The sequence below is a fragment of the Rattus rattus genome, chromosome 3 (genome assembly GCF_011064425.1).
Source record: "Rattus rattus isolate New Zealand chromosome 3, Rrattus_CSIRO_v1, whole genome shotgun sequence".
NCBI lineage: Eukaryota > Metazoa > Chordata > Mammalia > Rodentia > Muridae > Rattus > Rattus rattus.
Genome location: NC_046156.1, coordinates 192,697,111 through 192,719,321, shown reverse-complemented (window position 1 = coordinate 192,719,321; position 22,211 = coordinate 192,697,111). Strand labels below are relative to the sequence as shown.

Sequence of the window (22,211 nt, the reverse complement as noted above, 5' to 3'; positions counted from 1 at the left end):
CTCCAAGAACCCAGAGGTAGGAAATTGCTTCGGTGGCAAAACCTCAAATGGCATTTGAAACAGAATGCCACAGAGCACCAATGCATTAAGTTTCATTATCTAAGGGCTGGGAACGTGGCTGATTAGGAGGAATGCTTGCCGGGCAGATAGGAGGTTCTGGGCGTGGTCCCCAGTGCTGTGTAACACTGGTCGAGATGGAACACACCTATAATCCCAGCACCTGCGGAGGTCAAAGCAGGGTGGTTGGAAGTTCAAAGTCATTCTTGAATACTAGAGCCTGAGACTAACCTGGCTACAAGAAACCCTTTTACAAAAGCCACACAGCCATCAGAGTAATGCTTTATTTTTTGTAGCTTGCTATAATATCTTAATCATTTTGATCATTTACCACCCCAAGTTCTTCCCATATAATAGACTAATATATCATATAATATGCTAACAATATCTTGCTTGTAGGGTTAAATGGGATTGATGATTATTCAGTGTAAATAAGTGTCTACTTTTTTTTTCTTTCATTTTTTCTAGTTAAGGTCTGATTGTTTTAAAGGCTGGCTACGAAGTATGTAGCCAAGGCTAGCCTTGAATTTTTGCTCTCCTGAGTGTTGGGATTGCAGGCTTGTAAAAACTCAGTTGAATTAGAGAATTTCTTGCTTTTCTTTTCTTTGAGATAGGGTCTCATTCTGTAGCCCTGGTTGTCCTAGAACTTGTTAAATTGACCAGGCTGCCTCAAATTCATAGAGATCTGCCTGCCTCTGCCTCTGCCTCTTGAGTGTTGGGAAGAAAGGCCTGTGTCATTCCCCTGTTCTGCCTTTTCCCCCTTTTGTTTCAGATTAGTCTTGAACTCATGGTAACCTTTTTGCCTCAGCCTTCTCTCAGGTGCTGGAATTTTACAGATATAGACCATGCATGCCGGGCACAACCTAAGTTTCTGTATTGGAGGCTGAGGATCAGGAGTTCAAAGCACATCTCAGATACATAGCAAGTCTGAGGCCAAACTAGTTACAGGAGTATTTACCTCACAAGAAACCAACCAGTCAACCACACACCCACAAACCAAAATCCAAAGCAAAACAGCTCAAGCGCAGCAGTTCATCAGTTTAAATAATTCACCTGAGCAAAGAACAGAACCTTATTGCTTCGTTTAACTTGGTGGTTATCTACGGTAGCACCAGGGAGGGGAGGGCTTATTACTGATTCAAACAGTCACGCAGTTGAAGGACAAATTATCCCCAGAAGAGGGTTTTGTGGCTTGCACTTCTGCATGGCCATCCTTAAGGTATTCTACAGATTCACAAAGCTGCAACAGTTTACTCCGAGGTTCTGTTAACATTTCGTGTGCTTCTGGTCCATAGAAAGATGGAAAAACACCTGCCTGAATGTCTCATTAAGAACATGTATAGACCTGGACCAGAAAGATGGCAATTAAAACCCTGTATTCCATTCTTTTTCATTCTAATACTAGTTATTTTCCACATGTGATCTTTTCCATGTCTTTGAAGGGTTTGTCTAAAGACTAATTATTTCCTTCCTGGCACCAGGGCTGCAATTCAGGTAGAGGCCACCTGTTAAATAATGGGGCTTTTTTAATTTTTATTTATTTTTTTTATTGATTCCATGGTCTATTGTCTAAGTTTCTTCCAGGTGTGGATAACTAAAAGAAAATAAGAATGTAGCACATTACCCTGCAAGCTCTGAATGTAGACCAGTAAGTAAAGGTCCGCCTTGGCCTCCCACACACCAGCCAGCAATGTGCTGCTAATAGTCATTACAAATGGGGCACTGGCAGACGAACAGACAAAAGTCAATGTGAAATAATGAAATGAACTTAAAAATACACACAAGACCTCACTCTGATAACATCAGTGGGAGAAACAGGATTACTCACTTTCTAGTATGCAATTTAGAACCAAAAAGTTCCAACGTTAGTCTAACATACCAAATTATTTCCAGGTGTGCTTTTGATGAAAGTTAAAAATAAAATAATGGTACAAAACACTAGTGAGGTATATAAGCATACTCATATAATCTTGGGGTTATGAAGACTTTAAGAATAATATCAGGCAGAAAATGTATAGGGAAATATTCAAATGTTTAAGTCTCAACAAATATCACTCAGCATGTAAAGAACTAAGCAAATCTCAGCTATATGGAGAAGCATAGTCAACAGACACTAATAATGAAATGCTATTACACACTGGAACTACTTGACAAAGATTAAAGAAAAAATGCTTCAGGAAGTAAGGCTAAATACTCTTGGAATTTGCTGAAAAATAGGATGAGGATTTCAACATGTAAGAATAACTGAACCATACAGAATTCAAAGCAAAGACCCACTGGATGGGTCCAGTGTCAGGAAGGCTGTGACGGAGAAGAAGGCAGTGAGTGAGTTGGCAGAGAGCATCACAGAGCGTCTGCTCTGAACTGAGCCTGGGCACCTGCGGGAAAACACTGAATGAAGTCTAAAGTTCCACACTGGAAAGCCAACGGGGCCTAAGATTGATTAATAAACTATGGAATTCAAGTAAAACCATAGCAGATTTATTTTGTACTTAAGAGAAACTGATTCTAAAATTTACATAGAAAGGCAAAACTAGAATAGCCAAAGTGGCTCAGGAAGGGGAAGAGTGTCAAGGCTCCTATTAGCTGGTTACTACCTGTTTTCAAAAGCTGCCCTTAGTAAGCCAATGCGGCATTAGCACAAGCCTGTCAATCAGCAGAACAAGAGAGTGAGCACATCCACAGAGGACCAAGCACTGACAGCGGCCAGGGCAGAGAGGAAGGCAGGCTCTGAAACAATTATATTGTAACATTCAAACGCCCAAAAGAAGAAAATAAGACTTAGCCTGAACCTCATATCTCACATAGTCTCTTACAAAACATGAACAATAGATCTGATTGTAAAAGAATAAAACAGTTAATGAAAATGTGGGAGAAAATTCTGAGCAAGTGGTCATATTAAAGACCACTCAAAGCACAATCCATCAAAGAAAAAGAAGTGTCAGACACTGTATGAACAGTGAGACATTGCTCATGAATGTAATAAATAAAAGGTAAAAAATTTAAAATTTAAAAGCATGAGAGAAAAACAGATAATCTAATGCAATCATGTAGGGAACTCTGAAATCTCAGTAGCCAGTAACAACCTGAAAGAAATGCACAAAGGTCAGAAGGCAAGAACAGGACATATTAAAGGTGATTGCTCCCTTTCAAAATAGCAAGGAAAATAGCAGGAAGGTACCACACAGGAGTTCATACAGCACTGCACACACATTTGTGCTTGCTGCACCTTGATCCCCAGGTCTAGTGGGAACAATGTGACATAGATTCAAACACTTTTCCTTAGGAAAGTCTGCATCAAGTCTGAAAAAGTATCTGAAAGCCTACTATATGCCAGGCACAGATAAATCACAAATTACACGTCATTAAATACTATATAAGATCAGTTTGATTTCCTTTGCCTTACTTATGTATCCCAGAGAGTTGCTCAGTTAAAAACCCAGTCAAGACAACTCTTATGAAGCACTTAGAGTCAATAAGATGTGACTAAGTGACAGTCTTTTTTGAGAGGTTAGCCACAAATAAGTAATATGAAAAATGATAAAAAAAATTTATAAGTACTGCACAGTATTTCCAATATCCAAAACATTTAATTCATAATACCATGCTGGAACTAGTTTGAGATCAAACTGATACCCGGGGGACAAAACTTCCAGGACCAATATAGATCATAACCTCTGATAAATAGGGACCAAGATGACCACATAATCAGAGAGCCAGAGTCCAGCAGTTCTCCATGTATGGTACGGGACTCCTGTGTCTACAAGGTCAAAGTCATCTGTATGAGCATTAAGACATTTATTTGTTGTTCTCATTCTTTCATGAGTTTATAATGACATCTTAAAATTACATTTATTTATTTGTGTGTCTGTGTCCACACGTGTGTTACTTGTCCCAGGCATGTGGAAGTCAGAGGACATCTTGCAGGAGTTGGTTCTCTCTTACCATGTGGGTGCCAGTGAACTCAGGTTGACAGGCTTGGTGGCAAACACCTTCCTTTACCTGCTGCTATTTTTCAGAGAGTACATGTTGTGAAAGATCACAGCATTATGGATTGCACAAGAGAGTCTACCTGCTCCTGACATGCTAGACTTAGAGATTTCAAAGTGTACGGCAATGCCATTCCTCATGAAAATGTTCTGTTTAGCAGTTATAATTAGAAGCACAACAATGACCAAGATAGCAAAATATCCCCAAGGGCACCCATATCTTAGCAGTCACCAACAGCTCCCTAATAGGACTTAAGGTCTCCTCAACAGGAAGAAAATCGTGCTTGGTACTGGAAACGTAGCCAACTCTCCATGGTCAATGAAGCCATGGATCTGAAAGAGAATCCTCACCATTTCGCTAAGCTACAATGATTCCTAACTGCACTTTATGTACTTATTGTTACACAGATTCAAAGAAGCTTTTCTTTGCAACAGACAGAATGTGTATACACGCACACGCGCGCGCGCACACACACACACACACACACACACACACACACACACACACACAACTGGTCCATGCAGAGAACTGATTGTGGGTGCCAGCCACAGTGGACACATTACAACACAACTCCTGTACATAGGGCTCAGGGAACACCGTGAAAGAGGGGCTGGAAAGATAGTAGGAGTCAGAGGATCAGAAAATATGCAATGACACCATATCTCCCAGAAACGACAGAGAAACATCAACCATGATTCCTCAACAAGATTTGAACAATGACAGCACCAGTAGACATGCTAAGGGGTAAAGGAGAAATCTCATGGTTGACAGTTCCTCTAGACAAAAACTAGGCAGCTCAGGGATGCTGAGAAAAGGAGTTAGTCTTTCCCAAGGTGAGCCCTAAATGGTTAACCAATACCAAGTGGTCAGCCCTGAAATTATATACACACAACAACTCAGTAGGCTGTATTTATATATTAATGCGTATACATGTAATAATAACAATTAAAGAACAAAAGGCCATGAATTTCAGGGGAGTAAGAATGAGGGTCATGAGAGGGCCTGGAAATGGTATAACTGTATTTTAATAAAAAGAACTTATTTATGTTAACATCATGGTTTTAAATTATTAAGGACATTTAAGGCTTCTTTTAACTTTTAAAAAGGCAAACACTACTAGTAATATTCAAACCAAGTTCTCAGGCTTGTCAATAATTTTTAAAAATCTCAAGGGTCCAGAGACCAAAACTTAAGAGACGTGTGTCTAAGCTAGCACTGAAGGGTAATGACTCCGCATGGCTAACGTGGGCTCTTGCTCCCCATCCCTAGAAATGACCTGCCTGTAGGAAGTGAAGGCTTTAATTCAGTGATGACTTACTGCCTCTATACCTTCGTTTACTACATGCCTGAACAATCCACAAAGGCAGTGTGCTGTGAAAATAGAACGTGCTCAGAGCTTCACCAGGAAACAAGATGAAGTTATGTTCAGAAAAGGTATTTCATGATGTGATCTGACCAGGTGGGCCTAACAGTCAATAATCTTTTTTTTTTTCAACATTTGCCTTACTAAAAACTCACTGTTTTGGATACTCAGACAACTGGTATTTATTACTTCTGTACTGCTAACTCCAGAGGAAGGCTTTAAAACTTCTTCAAGTTAAATCAGGCTTGCAAAATTCCAATCTCTAGCAAAAACAAACTACAACTGATGGATAAAACTGATTTTTAATGCAAGCCAAGGTGTAGCAATAAAGTAGAGACAGAAGGAACCCAGACCCTAAAGTTCTAACATACAGAGCTATCCTAGGATAGTTTTTCAGAATCAAGGCTAGGACGATGCAGGGGTGAGGCTCCTGAGAGGAGGAGCCATGCTGAACCCTGTTCAGCTTTATTAAAAACAGAAGCAAACCAGACCAGATGTGCATTTTCACTTTTTCAACACAAAAGAAAAACAATTTAAAAATGTTATTCTCTTTCACTAAGGCCAGCAAAGAAACAATTAATTTTTGAGATGTTAACTATATTAAAGGCAAATCTGAAATGATATTTATTTGTGAGTATAAATTGGCATAACACATGAAAATATTTAGCAGAGGCCTAACATGTATCCTCACTGACTAAGCAATTCTAGGTTTAAAAATGGAAAAAATGTGCAATAAAATAGATATATAGGTATTTCTTAGAGTATTGTTCAAAATGCCAAAACTTGAAAACTAGAAAGAATGTAAATATACAATATTATGGTAAAGTAAGTCCATTTGTAACCACATGATGGAGTATCACACAATATAAAAATTTAAAATTATATAAAAAAATGACAAGCAGAAGTGGTCACTATATATTTCTAAAGAAATAAGATATAAAATTGAGATACAATTTTATTTGTTAAGACATGCATGTACAAACATTTCTGAAAGGGTTTAAATATATATATACATACATATGTATATATGTGTGTGTGTATAAAATGTTAATATACATTCCACAGACTATACATACACATTTATAGACTATACATATAAATTAGTCTGTATAGTATTTATCTTTGAGTTTGAGACTGCAGATGACTGGGGTATACCGCTTGCCTTTATATAGTAAATATTCTCACTTTTGTAATAATCATGGAAGTACTGATTTGAGGTAGTCATGCAATGCTAGGATACTGAATTCTGATGATGTGGAAAAGCTGCATATGCTGAAGAGGAAGGCAGTGTAGAAGAGAGATGAAGAGCATGAGCCACCACATCAGTTATCACTAGTCACATCTTTGCAGTATAGCATTACGACAACCTCCAGTTTCTGGGAAGGCATTTTCAGGAAAACCCGAAAGCACAGACTGAATATCTTCAATAGTTCAGTCAGCTTCCACGGATTCAATATTGTTGTGGGACAAGGATGTGGCTTAAAAAAAAACCTGTCTCCACAGCCTTTTTAGCTATAGCTAGCGTCTCTCTAACCTTGTGTCAATCAAGCTTTATCTAACCAACCCAAACTGGCATATAGACTTCATCTGACTGCTGCCTCCTGCCATGTGTCTAAGTCATTTTATGAGACCATGCCTGAAGAAGGGCCTTACAGCAGTCAGCGTGAGTCTGATGTGTGGGCGGAGAAATGCAGTACCAAAATGAACACTCCACCTGCTAAGCTTTAATCTGGTGCCACCACTGCCACCAAAAACTGGCAGTGATTCCGAACAAGGGAAAAACTCTATTGCAAGTGAGAAATTTCTATGCACTCGAGCTTCATCTACCAATAACACATTTTAAGTGCCTTGCTAGACAGTGAAATCTGGTAGTAATTATCAAACACCATGCGCGCTGTTTACAATAGAATCAGATTTCTTTTCTTTCTTTTCCCCTCCCTCTCTTTCTTTCTCTCTCTCTCTCTCTCTTTCTTTCTTTCTTTCTTTCTTTCTTTCTTTCTTTCTTTCTTTCTTTCTTTCTTTCTTTCTTCCTTCCTTCCTTCCTTCCTTCCTTCCTTTCCTTTTCTTTCCTTTCCTTTTCTTTCTTTTTTTGCATGAAAAACAGAACACTGCTGAATGGTACCCAAATGCCTGCTGTATACCATGCCAACACAGCAGCTCAGCCAAAAATGTGAACGGAATGGTTTGCCAAGTAAAAGAAAACATAACAAATTGGTAATGGTTTCTATCTTGACAGAAACTGAAAATGATCCCTCAATGTGTGGCCACTCATGTGGACACATAAAAATGTCTTAGAAGCAATCATTTTCCTCAGATAACAGACCCTGACATTGCCATGCAGCAAACTGGCTGACTTTTACGTCTCAAAAAAGTGGCAACCATGACCTACAAAACAGTCTGTGAACCATGTAATTTACGCATAACACACGGGCACATGCCCTACACTCATAAAGCTTGCTCTAGCTCGTCCTGAGTATGGGACCCCTTTCCAGGACAGAATACACTTTTACGAGACAGGATCTAAGTCATCAGAGACTCAGTGAGGCTGAGTTGGCTGATTTATGAACAGACACAACGCAGTTCCATGGTATGCAGTATAAAGTAAGGGCCTAACATCAGGACAGCATGCATTCTAGAGGGCTCTGCAGAGTTCCTTCATCACTAAACATATCCTCACCAGGACGCTACTTACATGAATACCAAAATTGCCGTGGAGGTGCATACATACGGTCTGACTCTCTTCTTCGATGCTGACACTGGAAGGAAACCCGAGCCCTCCTCCTGCTGATGCTGCTCTAACTTACTTTGTCTTCTCTCCTTTACCACATTTTTTTTCTTCAGATGGAGAACCAGCCAACATCACAGACCACTGGTCCCCCCAAAACCCATACAAGAAAATGTTCTTATTTGTTTAACTTTCTAATAAGGAGACAAATGGAACACTGATTACATGGTCAAACCCTTTAAAAAATAAGAATGACCCATTTGAAAACACTTTGTTGGTATCTGAAGATAAAGAGAACCTCAGGGCTAGGAAATCCTGAGCCAAGGGGCTAGGGAGAACCTTAGGATGTTAACTGAACTTGCCAAGTTGAAAGTAAATCTGAATCCTGTGGGTTACGAGTTTCTGGTGAAACTTGTGGGTTTTGAATGTGATGGTGACTGTTCTGTTCAATAGAAAGTGCTTAGACGGCTTATAACAAAGGTTAGGAAAACTTATGGGCATCACGCTGCTCTTACAAAACATCCATCTTGGTGAGTTAAGTGTAAATGAATCAGAAACACATGGGTCCTATTTCCTCAAAAATGCATAGATTCAACAATAAGGGGACGAGGACTTGGTGAAATGTGGGGGTGTTAGCTGACCCCCAAATAAATAGTTGAAAGATATTTTGAGACATTGAAAGAATTCAAAATAAAACTAACCTTGTCGGGCCACATAAAAACAGAATGTTTTTCTACACGCTGTGCACTTGTCTCTAGGGGTTATGAACACTCATGGAGCCCGTGCTTTTGGCACAGACTGTAAGAGTAGGCAGCTTCTGCCTTCAAGCCACCTTGAATTTATGCACAAACACTATATAAGTTGTAAAAGCTGATTATGCGAGATCAAGGATTTATAAAGACTAACATCATAATCCAGATCCTGCAGACACTATAAATTAATATAAGTATACAGATATTTTTCAGGGTCCAGGTAGGTACACTTTGTTCCATGCAAGTCCTTCTCACGTGGCCCTGTTGGCTAATGTTGTGCACAGTTGCAGAGTCTTACTTGTTTAAATGTTTTCTTACTAAGAGTTTTTTATGTCTTTTACAATGTCTGTCGAGCTCTCTTCCCTCCACCCACTAGATTTGTGACTGCTCGACAAGTCTTGCTGACTGCTTTTCTAGAGAGCGGGAGTGTTGGACAGTTTTCAAATAGGGGGGATGGTGTTGGCAGGGAGCATGGGACCATGACTCTAGGTTGGGGTGATGGCACATGGGACAGCTGAGAGGCTCCAGAGGCTGAGTCATGTGTGTAGGGGTGCTGCACTGGTTTCAATGTGCCTCAGCCAGAGTGCTGTGGGAGGTGGAGGCAGCCAGGTGTGGGGGCGCCTAATGGACTGCACCTGAAGTCAACGTGAGGACACGGGTGTGATAAGAGAAAACACCGTTTGACTGTTTTTGGTTTTTGCTTGTACCTTCTTCCCCAGAATAAGATCAAGTTCTATGTACACGACATATACAGGTCTTTTCCTTAAAAGCTGAAAAGCATCTAAAGATAAAATAAAATTAATTATGCATGTGTTCCTAGGATTCTGGAGATAAACTTGAACAGGAAGTTGGTAGGAAATATATTACTAAAATAGATGACTAAATTCTAAAATGTTTGCGGGAAAGTGTAAACATATATTGATTTATTATCTTTTAGGGTTGTATCCTGGCTGTTTAACACAAATCTTATCATATATATATGATAAGAAAGCTTGGTGAGGCATCTATTTCACGTTGTAACTGTAATGAGTACAGGGAGAGAAGGCCCAGCAGTGTTAGTGTCAAGTCTGACACAGATGCTGCAACAGGAATGTTTCCACAGTGTCTTTACTCTGAGACACTTGCTCACAGTTAGTACTAAGAAATCAAAGACCTTACCAGCCTTCGTCATCTTCAACTTCTGCTTCAGCACAGTTTTCAGGTGTTTCGGTGATGGCTTGAGTGAGCTTAGATTTAAACTGGCTCAGCAGTGCCAGGGTCTGAAATGACAAGGAGATGTTAAGTTGTTGATAACAATCATCCAAGGAGAGATGCTTGAATTTGGTAGAAAAGAAAATATGCTGATTGGATCTAAGACAAAGGTAACTGTTGCTTTTCCCTCTTTAAACTAATAAAACAGCCTTTCAGGATACACTGACATTAGCAAATCCCGACACTGTTCTGTTTGGATCTGCACTGGCCTATATCCTTAGAAACATCCCAGTGTTCTCTATCCCAAGACGTAAATGTGCTCAGTAGCAGACATTCTAACTCTGTAAAATACATGCTCATTGATACATTTTTAGTGCTTATCGGACAGACGAGCCAGTCACCAGCGTATGTGTAATCAAATACAAACACCAAGACTAAATGCTATTCATTAACTAATTTCCAAGTTAATGGGTAAGTCCATCAATTTGTGGACTGTGAGTCAAATGGAAGAACATTTGTAGAAAACTCTTTCAGTCTTAGAAACTGAAGTATGCACCCTCTCAGAGTCAGCAACTCTGACCTGGGAACACAGGCTAGAAAGTGGCTTGTGCAATATCACCTACATGGACTGTGAATGCTAACATGTTAAATGTCTATCAAAAGGAGCTTGATAAATTCAGTAAAAAGCAATAAATGCATTACTGAATGGTTGTCAGAAATTATAGAAAATTTTTTGAGGCATGTTTTTGAGGAAAAGAACACCTGGATTCTTAGTTGTCTCTTAGCCTCTGTGGGCAAGAAGCAACAAGTCATACCTTTGTGATTCACATCTGGTTTCAGTCCATTCTAGAATCTAAGCAGAAAACATGGGCTAGCAATGGAAGTTTTCTGCTCCAGGTATTGAAGAGCTCTTTCTCATGGAGGGATGGAGCACAGCTTACCCAAAACATCAAGGGCCTCATAATGAGTCTGCTATTTTAGATTCAACTCTAACTTCCTCATTCTTCAAGGGATGTGTGAATGCTAGCCCAACATGTGAGCGACAGGGCTGGCGGACACGGGAGCGGCTTCAGCTCCATAATCAAGCTTGAGATCATTAAGATTACAGCTCATGAAAAATCTAAGTAGTATTTACAGTCTAGTTTGAGTTCAGTAAGGAAGAGGCATCTAAACACTTTCATGAAACAAGGCAGCTAATGCTATCAAACAGTAGAGAAAAGTAATTACTAAAACCTCAACACAGGCCATCTGAGAGCTGCCTGTGTTAGGACCTGGATATTTTTAATCTGTTTTAGAGTAGATATTCTAGAATTAAGCCCTCCAACTAATGTTAACATATGGATCAGTCCTTGTTCTTCATTTAACGCGACTCAGTAAAACAAAACAAGACAAAAACAAAAGCCCATACACTATTAATTACAACTTTTATTGTACTTAACTTATAGTAAGAAAAAAGATTACTGTAGAGATTTTGGAAAAGACAGGAACAAATAGAAATAACTATTACAGAACAGCCAACATTAACAGTTTTGGTAACTGGCATTCAAGACTTAGTATATACACGCTTGCTTCTATGCCATGCATGAACACCTCCTCATGTGAGTGTCCATATCTAACTAAGCTGAAGCTTAACAGCAGCCCTATCAATGTTTTAATAGTGATCGCTTGTATAATTGGAAACACATGATTTTAAGGACTTACTTTTAATTTTATTTGTGTGTATATCTGTGTATTCACACAGTATATGCTATCTGTATATAGCATGGGTGCCCTCAAAGGCATGGGGTCTCCTTGAAGTTGGCATCACACACAGGTGTGAGCCACTCAACATGGGACCGGGAACTGAACTCTGGCCCTCTCCAAGAGTAGTATGTGCTCTTAACTGGCTGGGTCATCTCTCCAGTCTGGGCATATATTTTTGAGGAAATAAATAACAATAGAACAATAAAAACAAGGAACCAGTTTTTTTTTTTTTTTTAAGTAGAATGAAAATGTAAAATTTCCTAGAAAATTACACTAGCTGTGGGTTTTTCCCCATGTTGGAGTGGGAGGGCAGTTCATTTTTAGGGTCAATTATCATGCTACTGCATTTGCTTAAAACCATTAAGAACAAATAAATATCTCCTTGTTCATTCCTAGCTTGTCTTATATTTAATCATAAGATTTTTGTCTAGGTATAACTTAAAGTAAAAGAAGGCACAGGTCAGAAAATATAAGGTAAGATTTCTTGGAGTCCTTGTATGGTGAGATAGTACCATAGTGGAGACGTTTTTGGTTGACATTTGCGGGAGAATGACTTGGAAAGCTGGCCTTCATGAAAGGAATCAATGACCAAGGACTTCCAGCATGGTTCTTAGGTACAGTTAGACTGTTCTCACATGGGGAGTGATTCTGGGTGCCTGGCCTCAGCACCCTGTGCTCAAACAGCTACAACCAAGAGTCTTCTAATTGGCCTCTGCTTCCAGTCTACTCATCAGTGTCCAGCTGTTGGGCTAGATGGTCCCAGAGTGACATCATGTCACTTCCTGCTGCAGACGGTTCTTTACTGCATAGAATAACCTGGTTCAAATGAGCAGACTGCAGCTTACTTTTCTATCTTGGGTTTTCTGGCTGGGTTAGTCACACACAGCGTCTTTTCTCTTTGAACGAAGGTGAAGACTTCTCATATAGACGCCTCACATACTGATCCTTCTGCCTCAAGAAAAACTGCTTCTACTTCACCTGGGTATTTCCTGGTTCATCTGTAAAGCTCAGAAAGACCTTCCTCAATTCTATGCTCACGTGTAGGCATCTGTTGCACATTTACATAGTTCTCTAGGACCTATCCTTGTGAAAATGCTCACAGCTTTTTGATGGAATTACTTACTGAATTGGCTCCCTTCTCTGATAGTTCAGGGAAGTGAGAGATCTACCTACTTACTGGTCACTGAAAACAGAGATTGGGTTCTTAACAGTTATTTGCCTTGAGGCTGGGAGCTGGGAGGGTTACTATAAGTGTAGTTGTTATGAAGAAACTTTGTGACTACATTTATAAAACAGTTTGTAGTTAGAGTAATTTAATCAAATAAGCTTTGAGTTTTAACATGCTTTTATTTTACTTGATTTTTATATCTCTAAAATGGTATATGTTCATGTAAGGTAACACCAAAAATCTTAGTTTGAGAATTTCAGAATGCCCTCTCTTAAGACTTTAAAAACGTTATGTGTTATAAGTATTTGGTCTTCATGAATACATGTGCACACATAGTACCAGGGGAGGTCAGATCTCTTGGATCCAGAGTTAGGCATGGCATGAGCCACAGTGTGGGTGCTGGTAACTGAACAAACGCGGATCCTCTGAAAGGCAACGAGTGCTCTAAACCACAGAGGCATCGTTCTAGCTCCAGCCGTATGCCTTTTCAACACAAAGGCCAACTGAGATGTTTGTTTTCTCAAGTGCCACACATCACCTGGCAAACTGGCCAGCTAGTTCTATCTCTTCTCATTCTGTAAATATTTTCACATTACGACTTTAGAAAATTGAGAAATTTTCTTGCAACAAACAGGGAAATTAGCAGAAATCAATTTACAGAGCAGCACCCTCTTCCCAGGCAACGTGCTATTTCATGTCCAGCATGTGAGAGACTCTGTCACATGCCATGTGACGGACTGGGATGGAAGACATCCTTCTACTGTCTGTGAGCTGCTGCTGCTCCAAGCTTTATCATAGGAGGTACTTCTCCCTGAAATTTCTGAGAACTCAGGGCTTTATGAAGCTCTTGTACCTGATACGAACAGACCAATTGAAATTTCAAAGTTTCAAGGTTTTTCACATACACGCCGGTGGATCTTCATGAGTGGCTGAGGTCATTGCATTCTGCTCCTGCATTTCCCTTTTCAGAAGGAGCAGCTCCTTAGAATCATGTTCAGATTGGGCTCTACCTAGCAACACTGTGAGAGAATAGAAATAAGCATCCGACTCCATAGGACTTTGGCTTTGAGTTACCTGATCCTCTCGGGAAGTTCCCTTCTTGGGCTGTTGCTTCCTCAAAGCTTCATACTTCTGCTTTTCTCGCCTGTACTCTGCAACAGGGCCATCTGGGACAGCTTCTTCCTCTGCAGAACAGGAGGATGTAGTCAGGGGCAAGGTAGCAAAAAAGGCAAGGTGGCTTCATGTACACATTCAGGACACCAAACAGGGAGCCCAAACTACGGCTTGTTTTTTCCCATTAATTAAAACAAAACAAACCCAAAACACAATCTAGTGTGATCCACCAAACTCTACTATTTTCTCGGTTACAAAGTGATAGGCACTAAATTTGTCAGACTTTGCACTTTTTTTCTATACCGTGTCATTTTTATTTTTCTTTTATTTTAAAAGTAATTTAGATTTTTCTAAAATTCAGCAGAACTATTTCGTATTGTTTTTACCCTTATAATATACATTTTTAAGTACTGGTGGAAGTTTCAATAATTCACCACCTTTGCCTCCACTACAGTTATAATAACAAAAGAAAACTTCAGGTTGATAGTAAATAGGAAACAAATACACCTGTCAAATTAAGTCAAGACAGTAGCAGAAGGACAAAAAATTAATTTTACTAGGTCAGAATTTAGGCAAAAAATATGTTCATTCCCAGCAGTGCAATGAACAAACAAAACAAGCAAACAACACATGGTAACAGCATTCACAACACACATGCTTAGTGTCCACTTGGAGGGGATCACTATATTTACCATATATAAAATGATTCCTATAATAGGTTTATAAAAATTACTTGTGAGTTCCCTGCACCCAAATCCCGTGGGGAAGAGAGTGGACCACCCAGGAGTGCAGACATCCTGAGGCCTCAGGACAGACTGCCACCTCTGCACACCTCGGCCCACAGGGAAAATGCACAGCGCCTCTCGACAGAGGGATATAGGAAGAGACAGCCGCCAGTACCTGCGGTTCTGGTCTGCCCCCAGGATCAAACTGATCAGGTCAAACAGCTCCCTGCACCCAAATCCCATGGGGGAGAGAAGTGTGGACACTCCTGAGAAGTCAGAGGAGAATACCCTCTGCCAATAGACCAGACACAAGAGGGAATCTCATGGTGCCAACTGTGCCCGCTGGGTGCAAGGACCTGCATGAGCAATCAGGGGCAGGACCCTTTGATTCCTGCCTGCGCCTAGAGCTGGAAGACAGTCTCCAGGAGTGACACCACAGCTGAGAGCAGAGCACCTGTTCTCAGGAAAGGCTGAAAGAAAACAGGAAAACAGTTCTACAGGAGCTGACACAGAGGCCTACAGCAGGGCCAAGTCACTCCCAGAAACAGCAAGACAAGCAAACACCAGAGACAACCCAATGGCTGGAGGCAAGCACAGGAACCTAAGCAACAGAAATTAAGACTACTTGGCATCATCAGAGCCCAGTTCTCCCAGCAAAGAAAAGACTGGCTATCCAAACACACGAGAAAAGGAAGATTTATATTTGAAATCACATTTTTTTGATAATGATGGAGAACTTTAAGAAAGACATAAAGAACCCCCTTAGAGAAACGCAGGAAAGCACAAGTAAACAAGTAAAAGACCTTAGAGAGGAAACACAAAAATCACGGAAAGAATTACAAGAAAACACAACCAAACAGGTAAAGGAATTGAAAATGGAAATACAAACAATAAAGAAAGCACAAAGGGAGACAGCCTAGGATATAGAAAACCAAAGGAAGAGACAAGGAGCCGTAGACACAAGCATTAGTAACAGAATACAAGAGATAGAAGAGAGAATCTCAGGGGCAGAAGACACCATAGAAAACATCGAAACAACTGTCAACGATAATGTAAAACGCAAAAAGCTCCTAAGCCCAAAACATACAGGAAGCCAGGGCACAATGAGAAGATCAAACCTAAGGATAATAGGTATAGAAGAAAGTGAAGACTCCCAACTTAAGGGGCCAGTAAATATATTCAACAAAATTATAGAAGAAAACTTTCCTAACCTAAAGAAAGAGATGCCCATAAACGTACAAGAAGCCTACAGAACTCCAAATAGATTGGACGAGAAGAGAAATTCCTCCCATTACAGAATAATTAAAACAGCAAATGCACAAGACAAAGAAAGAATATTAAAAGCAGTAAGGGAAAAAGGTCAAGTGACACATAAAGGCACACTTATAAGAATTACACCAGACTTCTCACCAGAGACTATGAAAGCCAGAAGATCCTGGACAGATGTCATACAGACTCTAAGAGAACACAAATGCCAGCCGAAGTTACTGTATCCAGCTAAGCCTTCAATTAACATAGATGGAGAAACCAAGATATTCCATGACAAAACCAAATTTATGCAATAATTTCTACAAATCTAGCCCTACAAAGCATAATAGATGGAAAACTCCAATACAAGGAAACTGCACCATAAAGAGAGAATATAATCTCCTTGCAAATGAAACCAAAAGAGAGACACACAAACATAATTCCAGTTTTAACAATGAAAATAACAGGAAGTGACAATGACTATTCCTTAATATCTCTCAACATCAACGGACTCAATTCCCCAATAAAAAGACAAACTAACAGACTGGATACCTAAAGAGGGTCCAGCATTTTGCTGCGTGAAGGAAAAACACCTCAGAGACAAAGACAGACACTACCTCAGAGTAAATGGCTGGAAAACAATTTTCCAAGCAAATGGCCCGAAGAAACAAGCTGTAGTTGCCATTCTAATATCAAATAAAATTGACTTCTAGCCAGGAGTCATTAAAAAAGATAAGGAAGGACACTTCATATTCATCAAAGGAAAAGTCCACCAAGATGAACTCTCAATCCTAAATATCTATGCTCCAAATGCAAGGGCACCTACATTCATGAAAGAAACCTTACTAAAGCTCAAAGCACACATTGCACCTCACACGATAATAGTAGGAGATTTCAACACCCCACTCTCATCAGTGGACAGATCATGGAAACAGAAATTAAACAGTGATGTAGAGAAACTAACAGAAGTTATGAACCAATTGGATTTAACAGATATTTATAGAACATTCCATCCTAAAACAAAAGGATATATCTTCTTCTCAGCACCTCATGGAACCTTCTCCAAAACTGACCATATAATTGGTCACAAAACAGACCTCAACAGATACAGGAAGATAGAAACAATCCCATGCGTCCTATCAGATCACCACGCATTAAGACTGCTCTTCAATAACAACAATAATAACAAAAAGACACATAGACATGGAAGTTGGACAATGCTCTACTGAATGACAACTTGGTCAAGGAAGAAATAAAGAAAGAAATTAAAGACTTCTTAGAATATAATGAAAACGACATTGAACTGCCTGAGGATCCAGCTATACCTCTCTTGGGCATATACCCAAAAGATGCCCCAACATATAAAAAAGACACGTGCTCCACTATGTTCATCGCAGCCTTATTTATAATAGCCAGAAGCTGGAAAGAACCCAGATGCCCTTCAACAGAGGAATGGATATAGAAAATGTAGTACATCTACACAATGGAATATTACTCAGCTACCAAAAACAATGACTTTATGAAATTCATAGGCAAAGGGATGGAAATGGAAAATATCATCCTGAGTGAGGTAACCCAATCACAGAAAAACACACATGGTATGCACTCACTGATAAGTGGATATTAGCCCAAAAGCTAGAATTACCCAAGATACAATCCACAGACCACATGAAGCTCAAGAAGGACAACCAAAGTGGGGATGTTTCATTTCTTCTTTAAAGGGGGAACAAAATTATACATAGGAGGGGATATGGAGGCAAAGTTTGGAGCAGAGACTGAAGGAACGGCCATTCAGAGCCTGCCCCACATGTGGCCCATATATATATATACAGCCACCAAAACTAGATAAGATTGATGAAGCTAAGAAGTGCATGCTGACAGGAACCTGATATAGCTGTGTCCAGAGCCAGAGCATGCATGTCAAATACAGAGGCAAATGCTAGCAGCAAACCATTGAACTGAGAATTGGATCCTCATTAGAGGAATTAGAGGAAGGATTGAAAGAGGGGCTTGCAACCCCATAAGAACAACAATGCCAACCAACCAGCGCTCCCAGGTACTAAACCACTACCCAAAGACTATACATGGACTGACCCATGGCTCCAGCTGCATATGTAGGAGAGGATGGCCTTGTTGGGAATGGAAGGAGAAGCCCTTGGTCCTGCTGAGGTCGGATCCCCCAGTATAGAGGAATGTCGGGGGAGGGAGTGGATGGGATCTGGAACACCCTTAGAGAAAGAGGGGAGAGGGATGGGATGGGGGCATATGTCCAGGAAACCAGGAAAGGGAATAACATTTGAAAAGTAAATAAAAAAAAAATCCAATAAAAGAAAAAAAAAGTTAAGGTTAATTAATTTATTACCTCACCTCACTAAACAAAGAACTAGAATGTCCAGACAGTATACTTTGAGAGCAATATGCATACCTAGACTTCTGACTTTAATGGTTTAGAATTACTAATTGGTAGAAAATAAAATTACATACCATGAATTTCATTAGGTCATTATATTTCACCTAGTATGTTTCCCACATAAAAAATTAGTGACCAGCTCACCTTAATCTTCTTTAAAGTAATTATTTTATTTCATGTATATGAGTGTTTGCCTGCATAGATCTATGTGTGCTATGTGTATGCCTAGGATCTATGGAGATAGGAGAGAGTATCACATCCTATGGAACTGGAGTAACAAATGCTTTTAAGCAATTATGTGAGTGCTTGGAACCTAACCTGGGACCTCTGGAAAAGCAGCTGTGCTTTCAAATGCTGAGCCCATTATAGCAATTCTTAATCCAACGCTGACTTTCATTCAAAACCTTTGTTTGCCATTGGTAAACAGGTAAAATAAGTTATATAATGGATCTTTTCTATGATTAATTTCTATGAACAACCAAATCTTATCATCCTTTCTTGTGGTTCTAAGAGATGGAATTCATTAGGGAATTTATATAGCTAAAGAGAGGCCCATTTAGTGTGAAACATTTGTGAATATTAATTTGTGTAGTAAATTACTTTTATAAGAATTAAAGATTTTAAATATTTTAGTGGGATATGTAGATAATTTTTCAGCTGTTACTGAAATGATTTTGTTTACTTTAGTGTGGAAAATTTTAAACTTTTACAGGAAATATCACTTCTGTAGGATAGAATCTCTCTTTTCCAATTGACACATCTTAGTAACTAACATTTAATAGTATATTGTATTTTAATTACTTGGAGGTATATCAGAACACTTACTCCAGGTTTGGAGAGTTTATTCCATGGTTAAGAGCACTGGCTGCTCTTCTGAAGGACCTGTGCTCTTCTAAAGGACCAAGCAATCAATATGGCAGCTTAGAGCTGTCTGTAATTCTAGTTTCAAGGGATCTGATACCCCTCTTCTGGCCTCCATGGGTGTGAGGCACACAGTGGGTGCAAAAACATATGTGCAGGCAAGATGCCCAAACATGTAAAATAAAAATAAAAATAAATTTAAAAACCAAAACGCCCTTCTGGGTGGTGGTGGCATACACCTTTGATCCTGGCACTCAAGAGGCAGAGGCAGACAGATCTGTGGGTTTAGGACCAGTCTAGTTTACAAAGCAAGTTCCAGAACAGCCAGGACTACACAGAGAAACCCTGTAGGATGATGTCACAGGTGAGGCAGGTACAGGATAGAAGGAGGCCTGTCATTGGAGGAGAAGGAAGGATGGGCGGGAGAGAGTTTGAAGGAAGAGGAGGAGACTAGGAGGAGAGAGAGGAGACGGAGAGAGGGGAGAAGCCATGGCAGGTGATGTTAAGATTCTGCTCTGTGTATTTACAGGTTGTTATTAATGTTCTCAAGGGATGGATGGTACTAGACTTTGTATGTTTAAGTGGGCAATTATTTCTTACCAATTGGATCTAAGATTACTGTGTTGTGTGTTCTTTTATGTGAGGGTTTGAGTGTAGGAAAGTGTGCGGCTGGGCTGTGTTTCCGCCAAGATATCTAGCAGATATCTGGGCACCGAGGTGCAGACCAAGTGGGGGAAAAAGACACCGTTACTCTTTTCTATTTTATATATTTTTACAACAACAAAACCCTGTGTTGAAAAACAAAACAAACAAAAAACTAATCCCACATGCAGGCATACAGACACAAAGCAGTATCAAGTTGCCCTTCATAAGTACTGTAAAGCACATCTGTTTCTACTTTATAACTGTGAGAAAATTATCACAAATAACAATCAGACTGAACCAGAGTGCAGTACCAGAGTGTGTCCCTGCTAATATTGACTGTTCTGGAAGTATTGCGGATTAGCAAGACCACCCTTAGAACTGCGTGGCCCAGCCATCTGCTTTGCCCTAACCTCAGTATCAGGTGATTCATCTGTGTAGCAGTTTTTACCAGACCACCCGTAAATAGTAAGCAGAGGGGTACTTTCTTAGCTCTGTGGAGTATAGTGAGCATATTATTTAAAATGCAAATTAAATTGAAGTAAATGACCAATCAAGCACCAAGAACTTCCAGAATGCATTCAAGTGGTGAAACCCAAAGTTGAGTACAGATGGAAACTGTAACTTCTGTGCCACTAAAGAATCTATGGGTCCTTCTAGAACATTCTAGAGGATGGAGTATGGGGTGAGTGAACCATTTACACCTGTGTTAGGTAACAGTCTATGATTTACCTATTTAACCCTAAGGTTCCCAAGTATTCACATTCTTCATTTTCAGTACAAAACCCAGTCAGTTAAAGTCAAAATGCTTTTACTTATGACTAGAGGCTTAAAAGTCTGGATTTTACAGTGTCCCTCTTTGGAAGCCAAAAGCCGTAGTCAAGATAAGATTACAGTCCAAGACTATGTTGGGTGCCACTTGGTTTAAAGACTGGGGGATAGGGTGGTATTCCAGCATTCTGTGTAGTTGCAGTGTGTCTGTTGACCGCTGTGTAGTGTGACTGACCTGTCAGCTGTCAGTAGGAAAGTAGCAGTTGGAACCATAAAAAGAAAGCATTCCCTGCACTAGAATGTTACACACAGTTTCAGACACGGCTGGGAAGCTCAGTCTCTTGCATCACTAGAAATCATGATGGAGAAAAGTGTAACCCCTCTCTCAAATACTGTGTCACTATCATAGATGGCACTCAATTAGTGCAAAAATTAATACTTAGAATATGATCATGCTGTGGAGTGCCATTCAGTTGTATACAGGATTACCCAACAGCATGGACGTATTTGGTAAATGACATGAGAGATTGTACACAGAATAATTCCCTTGTGTGAACTTCTAGAATGCAGAACTATAATTGAGAAAAAAAGACTGATGTCTTAAGGCAGATAGACCGCTATTGGAGAAGTGCAGATACTTTTTAAGGTCAAAGACTTATTATGCATCCTGATTGCAGTAGAAAAACATATTATAAGCAATACCAGGGTGGTTATAGTCTATTCTCTGAATGAATTTCATTGTATATAAAATATCCCTCGATATGGCTTATTCAAAATTTTTGTCATTACCAGATTCCAAAATCAGGTTAGTACTATTCTGTAAATTATTTGAAGGCTTTTACTATAGCCAACACTGCTGTAGAATTTTCATGCTTTTTTAAATTCACTTTACATCCCACTCATTGTCCCCCCACCCCAGTCACCTCCTCTCAGAATCCTCCCTCCATCCCCCTCCTCTTCCCCTGTGAAAGGGTGTCGTCATCCCTTCCCAGGTATATGCCCCCACCCCTGCCCCAGCCCAGGAACATCAAGTATCTGTGAATCTAGGCACTCCCTCTCCCACTGAGGTCAGACAAGGCAGCCCAGCTAGAAGAGCACATCCCACAGACAGGGAACAGCTTTGGGATAGCCTCTGCTCCAGTGGTTCAGGACCCACATGAAGACCAAGCTGCACATCTGCTATATATGTGTGGGGAGGCCTAGGTCCAGCCCAGGTATGCTCTTTGGTTGGTGGTTCAGACTCTGAGAGCCCCACAGGTCCAGTCCAGGTTAGTTGACTCTGTTGGTCTTCATGTAGAGTTCCTATCACCTTCAGGGCTGCAATCCTTCCATGTATTTTTATATACCTAGATTTATCTAATGCTGGCTTTTAAATTGTGATTCATAAGGCTTCTTTGTTGCACAATTTACATACATATATATATATATATGCATACATATATATGCATGCTG

At 39.9% G+C, this 22,211-nt stretch overlaps 1 protein-coding gene across 1 annotated transcript in view; it reads right to left on the bottom strand.

Moving 5' to 3' along the window:
* The window catches only part of LOC116896040 (spliceosome-associated protein CWC27 homolog), a 108,778-nt gene that overhangs the window by 13,381 nt on the left and 73,186 nt on the right, over window positions 1–22,211 (bottom strand). Inside the window, exons 3-4 of the mRNA XM_032897041.1 lie at window positions 14,064–14,173; window positions 10,046–10,146 (exon numbers count right to left, since the gene is read on the bottom strand). Coding sequence (XP_032752932.1) covers window positions 10,046–10,146; window positions 14,064–14,173 — 211 coding nt within the window. The remainder of the gene's footprint in view (window positions 1–10,045; window positions 10,147–14,063; window positions 14,174–22,211) is intronic.